The 7657-nt window shown below is 36.0% G+C and overlaps 1 protein-coding gene across 2 annotated transcripts; it reads right to left on the bottom strand.

Moving 5' to 3' along the window:
• Positions 1–4398: 4398 nt before the first annotated feature.
• On the bottom strand, positions 4399–6453 carry dusp12 (dual specificity phosphatase 12). 2 transcript variants are annotated; one of them, XM_082172312.1, is made up of 7 exons: positions 6396–6453; positions 5934–6202; positions 5679–5792; positions 5477–5595; positions 5232–5319; positions 4738–4921; positions 4399–4581 (listed from the first exon to the last, which is right to left on the bottom strand). In XM_082172312.1, the coding sequence occupies exons 2-7, from the start codon at positions 6194–6196 to the stop codon at positions 4432–4434; spliced, it is 918 nt and encodes a 305-aa protein (XP_082028438.1). In that variant the 5' UTR covers positions 6197–6202; positions 6396–6453; the 3' UTR covers positions 4399–4431. The 2 variants fall into 2 exon arrangements, with proteins under 2 accessions (XP_082028438.1, XP_082028437.1); XM_082172311.1 differs by lacking the exon at positions 6396–6453 and having other exon boundaries at positions 5934–6389.
• Positions 6454–7657: the final 1204 nt, after the last annotated feature.

The following is a 7657-nucleotide window of genomic DNA, read 5'->3' on the forward strand; positions in this document are numbered from 1 at the left end:
AGATTATTTACTCTCTAAGGATGAATTACACTGAAGAAATGTAAAAAAAAATTGTTCTTTTGAATGTTCTCTTCATCAAAGAATCCCCAAAAAGATATGAATTAATGACATTATACTGGCTTGTGATACAACTATATTGCATAACTGCTCATTCACAAGAGAAGACAAAGAAGGAATCAATACTACTGATAGTTCATGTTTAAAAGGAAGCTTCTCGTTGCAGATAATGCTAAAGATAGAGGCAACGGATCAACTGTACAATATGTGCTTTGATTCAGTTTTCTGCAGCTGTTATGTGGCCACTTACAGTATGTGTTTTTAGATGAAAGAGTTATATCAATGCTGTGGAGACGTGGCATGAAGAGGTCAATCCCCCTGAAATCAATTAAAACTAGTCCAAGGTTGTTTCAGTTAAGACTGCGTCAATCATGTAGACATGCCATGTTTTTGATTCAGACTGCAAAGGAGAGCTGGCTCTAGACACATGGGCAAAATTAAATCTGCTAGACATATTTGAGAATCAGATCTCCTCTAGTTTAGCTGGATAATCGGATTAGAAAATCAACATTATAACATTTAACATGTTAAAGGAATAAACTGCTAATTCAAAATGTAAGATTGGCTCAAAGGAATAATTCAACCAAAAATGAAAATTCAGTCATTTACTCACTCTCAAGAGTTTCTTTGTTCTGTTGAACACAGATGATTCTTTGTGGGTAACCAAACATTTTGTGGTCCCCATTGACTTCCATAATATAAACATATTACTATGGAAGTCAATGGGAACTAGAAACTGTTTGGTTACCAACATTGTTCAAATTATCTTGTGTGTGTGTGTGTGCGTGTGTGTGTGTGTGTGTGTGTGTGTGCGTGCGTGCGTGCGTGCGTGCGTGCACACACACACACACACACACACACATTCTTGTACATCTATCTTTATGAGGACATTCATTAACAAAATGCAATCTCTAGCCGCTTACCCTAACCTTACTCATCACAACTAAGTGCCAGAACCCTGACCCTAAACCTACCCTTAACCTAATTATAACCTTATCCCTAAAACCAAGTCTTGACCCTCAAACCGGCCTTTAAAGGGGACTCAGAAAGTGAGGACCGGCCAAAATGTCCTCACTTTACTCTCTTTGTCCTCACTCCAATGGTCTAAAACTCAAACTGGTCCTCACAAAGATAGTTGTACAAGTACGCACGTGTGTGTGTGTGTGTGTGTGTGTGTGTGTGTGTGTGTGTGTGTGTGTGTGTGTGTGTGTGTGTGTGTGTGTGTGTGTGTGTGTGTGTGTGTGTGTGTGTGTGTGTGTGTGTGTGTGTGTGTGTGTGTGTGTGTGTGTGTGCGTGTGCGTGCTAAAGTGAACAAAGAAACTCATACAGGTTTAGAACAACTTGAGGGTGAGTAAATTATGACAGAATTTAAATTTTATTTAACCAAAAACATATTTAAAGCCATCTAGATCTCTGAAGAAGACCAATTTAGCAGTTAAGTCCATCCATGTGCTCAACATCTGATGCATAGACATCTGTGGTTTGCTACTGCTGTTACGCAAATGCATTCACTTCATAGATCTGCAGGAAATAGCAGGGAAACTGTCTCCTGCCTGTTTGTGTTGCTACACGGCCTCATCTGATCTGAGAAAAATAAATACGTGTCTTGCATATTAATTATTTTCAAATGTGGAACTACATAATGACTTGCAGGTCATTACATTTGCAAGACAAGTTGAATGAACATTTTGATTACTTTTGAAAATGCTAACATCTAGAAAAACAACCATTGTTTATTGATCTATTGATTTTAAACCTGTTTAAAAAGAGAGTCTTAACACTGATACACAAAGTAATAAAGGCAAACTACACTATTTCTGTTCAGTGTTACACACTCAACCGATAGCAATTTCACAGTTTAGGCAATACTGCCTGTTCCATTTCGGCATCTTTTCTCATTTCCAGATGTATGGCATGTCTGTAAAAACGGTTATTTACACTAACTACTCTTGAAAGGAAAGAATAAACAAAAACTGTGTATTTTAGGCCAAATTGGTACTTTTGAAAAGGTCAAGACTGTCACACACAGCTTAAGTGGGTCTCTGAACCAATCAGATGTCTAGCTTTTCCACACCTCCATCTCAGCTCTAACCAAGACCATGACTGCAACATCAGGAGTGCGTTGACCAAACACACTTTCCTGGTTTCTGCTTTATACGTGATCTGTGTACCACATATAGCCAACTCCAGCCAAAACTTTGATTTACCATTACATTGATATTTAATGTTCCTGAAAAAGCAAAAAACAACTGCATTGTGTTAGTGAATATCATTTTGAGGAGATACATTTAGTTTCCTCAGCTCCTCTGTTCCTGAAGCCCTGCTCCCCTCTCAACTGATGTCATCTCCCTTGCGCAAATACTCCGCGGGCGACTCTTCACACTTCACAGAAAGAGTTCAGGTCATTACATAGAGGATATGACCCTCATAAACACAACAGGATTTCACAACTCAATGCCATAACCACCCACAGTGAAATACAGACTCTCTCAATAAACATCATACAAACATGCGCTGGAGGAAACTACATGCCCATGAATCTGAATTAGTGCTACATATCATACAAATACAAAGTACATGATGACAATTTATGGACCAAAATCTGAGACAGCATACATTTTTTTCGTTGTTGAAATTTCTCATTTTGTGAGAAGCAGATTTAGCAAGTCAGGAGCCAGCTGTATTATATCGTCCTCATACATGTAGTACTTCTCAACCAAGTCAAAGTGTCTCACATTTCTATTAAATGATGATCATCTGTCATCTATAGTTCAGGTGTAACCAAGAACTCCTTAGTCCTTATTCTCCACTATTTTGAATAGCACTCAAAATATAGTCCAAAGCAATTGCTCAGTACTGGTTATTTGTCGCCACCTACTGGATTGAAAACCCACTTTTCAATATATGTAAGATCTTTGTTTATTTATGAATGCAAAAGTTAATCCAAATAAAAATGTAATTACTGGTTAAATTAACCATACATACATACATACATACATACATAAAATATAATATAATATGATTTTTTTTTTTTTTTTTTACTTTAATTTAGCAAGGATGCATTAAACTGGTCAAAAGTGACAGTAAAGGCTTTTATGGAAAATAATTTCATTTCTAATAAATAAAGCTGTTTTGAACTTCATATTAATCAAAGAATCCTGGACAAATTATAATAATAATAGTTTCTCGAGCACCAAATCATCATATTAGAATGATTTCTGAAGAATGATGTGACACTGAAGCCTGGATAAATTATTCAGAAAATTCAGCTTTACCATCACAGGATTACATTGTTTACATTTTAAAATAAATTAAAATAGAAAACAGTTATTTAACATTTTAATTTCACAATATTTTTGTTTTTACTGCTGATCAGTGTTGGGTGCAACTAACTACTAAGTAATTAGTTACTGTAATTTAATTACTTTTCCCTCGAAAAAGTAAAGTAAGGGATAACTCTTAATTTTAATATTAATTACTTCTGATGTAATTGAGCTAAATACTGTGTATAGACCAATCCGATCACACGGTAATTCGAAATGCATTTTATGAGGTGGCTAAATCCTACGACCTCGCTCGTACAAATTCGTATGAATTAGCCACCTTATAAAATACGTATGAAATGTCATGAGATCGGACTGGTACAAACCAGTGGTTCTCAACTCCAGTCCTCGGGACCCGCTGCTCTGTACATTTTGTATATCTCTCTTAACTGACACACTCAGTTCAGTTCATGAAATCTCTCCAAACGAGCTGATGATCTGAATCGGGTGTGTTAATAAGGGAGACACACAAAATGTGCAGAGCAGTGGAACCACTGGTATAAACTAGAACAATTCTATATAAAACAATAGTGGGTTTAACATCAAAATGTATTGTATGATGTTAAAAAGTATGTTTATTATGTAACCTTCTCCCTTTAAATTGTTTGGTCAGTTTGAGCATAATTCGTGCAATTTTATAGTATTTATTTGAAAGAATTAAAACAGTTTCATGTCTATCCTTTTGAGGTTGATATGGGGTTTAGAAATTAATTAGTAATAAGTAATTCAATACTTTTTAGACAGAGTAATTAGTACAGTAATCTAATTACACGGTTGAAGAGGTAATTAGAAATTAGTTATTTTAGAGTAACTTATCCAACACTGCTGTTGATCAAATAAATGCAACACTGGTGAGCATAACTTTTTTATAAAGGCCTCAAACTTTTGAATGGTAGTGTAGATAAAATAAAACTTGTATATCAAAACATTTAAGCAAAGTTACAATCAAAGTAAAGCACAAGGCTTTTTACATGGTATTTCAGATATATGAAATGTTATGAAATGAAGACAAAAAATATCGGAGCATACAATACAGATCTTTATTTGTGGGTCATCTGAGTGCAGATATACTGATGTGTTTGATTTCATCCACTCTGTTCTTGTGCATCTGGAAGGCCGGTGTCACCCAGCGCCCACACGAACACTGTTCACCGTACCAGTTAAACGAGCCCAGCTTTGAGCTGCACTTGGGACACAAAAGCTACAAGAGAGATTTTACAAAAGCTTTTACTTTGAAATATATTAAAAACACCAACAATGAAAAAAATATACTTGTAAAAAAGTAAATGGACATATAGGAACAACGTTTTGATAATTCATAATATTTAATTGTATGATAAAAGCAGTCAGGTACTACCTGTCCATCCAGAACACCTAGTAAGGCCTGCTCCATCCATTGCACCGGCTCTATAAAGAAAGATGTGCACTGTCTCTGATCTTCAGCTGTAAGGCTCACTATCCTCGTCTTCTTATGAGAGAACGAAGAGGCTCCTTCTCCCACACAGTGACTGAGAATGCTGGAGTGACGGAAAAGTGTGCGTCTGTTGGGAACGAAAGAAAACAGCAGGTTAAGACACTTTAGTTGGTGAACGTGCTTTCACAAAAGTACAACTTTGTTGATCCTGGAACAACATTCCAATCAACCAATCAGATTTGAGGTTTACAGTTTATGTCAAGTTTAGGCTTATAACCAGGGTTAGGTGCTTCTACATCAGTGTTATTCACCTATCACTTCCCTCTGATATTAGGGATACCTTATGGGTAGGGGTAGGTTTAAAACTACATTTTCAGACATGAATGTTGTTCCAGGATCAACATAATATGTTGTGTATAAACAAAATATAAATTTACCTGCACTTTCTACATCTGTATACCGCTTCTGCATTCTGGGTTTGTGCAGGGTCAACAGCGAAGACTTCTTTTGGCACATTTTGGAGCTCTAAATTGATCAAAATACTTGACTTTAATATAGGCCCTGGTAAGTTTCTTTCATTACTGTGTTTAATAAATATATAGACCATTTAACTATGGGTGTATAAAGTTGAAATTAACACATATTTACCAAATATATTAAGCAAGTTTAAGTATTTCCATACCTGGATATTTCTCTGTAATTTTCTTCAATCTAAACTGTTTGTATAAGGGATTTGTGGTATCTACTTTACAGTCCATTAATTCATAGAGAGCCAGCTGGTCCAGAAATTCTTCATTCATTCTGAGAAAATGAGCAGAACGTTCTTCAATGATAATGCTCTTCACAAACGAGTCATCACAGTATAAATCATGAAAAACACTCACTTAACATCTGGTTTTAAGTTTTGGAGTTTAGAATATGCATCATGTAGATTCAGGTGTTGTGTTTTCATCAGGTAAGCAGTCACCACAGCAGCACTTCTGCTTTGCCCAACATGGCTGCAAACAAATAAATAAATACCAAGGGAAAAAAGTTGAATTCCAGTTTCTTTAAATAAAGTAGCAATAGAAAAATTATATATAATATTTATAAATATATTTAATACAAATATTTTATTAATTATAAATGATTAAACCTACCAATGCACAAGAACTGCTGGTGATTTGGACTCATCTCGTGTGCTGAGAGCGTCACATATAAAGCTGACACAGTCATCCAGTCTGCTCAGGAGATCTGTGGACGCATCATCCAGAGCTCGGACAAATTTCGTGTGGAATCCAGACACAGCAGGTTCCTCTGAGTCAACGCTGAGTATGTGTGTTACACCGGCGTCTGTCAGGCTCTGAGCATCCTTCACATCGGACACAGATCCGATGTAGAGTCCAGCCTCCACTCCTATCATGGTTTACTGGGTAAACACAACAACACTTTTCACATCAATATGCACGGAGAGTGTAACTTCTTAGCAACATGTCTGTTAATAACTGCTACATTTTTTGTTATAAATTCATAAGAGAGTAGATTTTATTAATTCAAATGGATTTAGCCCGCAGTTTTTCTAATGATGACTTTAATGTAAACATCAACGCTACTGAACTCACGTGTTACTTGCTGTCAAGATGGAGGTCCAGGAAAATAAAAAAGTCCGTGGGAAACAAAAAGAACTTGTTAGTTCCGGACAGAACTCTGTTATATTATGGCTTCACGATGCCTCTAGATGGCGTAAATAGGAAATAAATACTCCGTTGACATTGCAAAATTGAAAAACGTGGTATGATTAATTTAGCCTTGTCATTCCTGTCTTTGCTCTTTATTTAGGTAAAAAAAAAAAAAGTAAAACAATTAAAATAAAAAAACATCTTCATGTTATTTTTTTCATTTGTGGACTTCAGTTGAGTTTGTAATCATTTAGGTAGCTTCTGGGGACTTTTTTTTTTTTTAAACTATAGTTAAACATAGGCATATATAGGCTAATTGACATTAGCAAATATTTTTTTTTAAAAGACCCCTAAGTCAGAAACACTTACAAACTTAAAATTGATCTACAGTCTGCTCTGTTTTTAGAAAAAAAAAAAACAACAACTAAAAAGTATGTTCAGCCAGAAGTTCCTCGAGATCACATGCTTGATTTATTGTAGAACCGTTTGGCTGTCCTGCATATGCTTAATGAAATCCAACACTATGACATTTAAACAGGAGTGAAGGAGTTCAGTCCACTGCACCTCATGTCTTTTTCAATTACATAAATGGCTGCTCATCTAGCCTATAACATAAAGCGTTAAAAAATTGTCTTAGTCATTCATGAAAATTGCGTCTTTTCTCAGAAACTGACTGAGATATTATAGTGTGATTAGAAGTATTCGGTGAGCATGATGGCGGAGTTTTCTCTATGGCATATGATGGGGTCTTGATGGACACAAAAACAAGTCACTGTCCCATACAGAGCAGATGCCTGTGCTTTAATCTGACTGGTCCTCTCAGGACAAGTCCAACTTAGCCTCATATGGTCCCTCAGAATCCCTGTCCAACCTGTTGCACGTATGTCTTTCTTGGAATACACAGCATTATCACATGAATCCCCAATCAGCAGAAACACACACATTGTCATATTGTTTCTTTTGCAACTCTCATGGGATGATTAGGGTTATTGATTTTGATAAGAACATTAGAAGTTTGCACCAGAATCTTCGATTTGTCTAGACCCACAAAGGCAGATTTAGGATTAAGAGCTTAAAGCAATGCAAGGACTGATGCTTCCTATTAACATCTGTGTGGACCATCTCCTGCACTCTTTGAGACATTAAGAGTTCTTCATTTGCTCTTGCAACAGGACATTTTAGGAAATGATTAGTACAGATCATTG

Source organism: Leuciscus leuciscus (genome assembly GCF_965113295.1).
Source record: "Leuciscus leuciscus genome assembly, chromosome: 6".
NCBI lineage: Eukaryota > Metazoa > Chordata > Actinopteri > Cypriniformes > Leuciscidae > Leuciscus > Leuciscus leuciscus.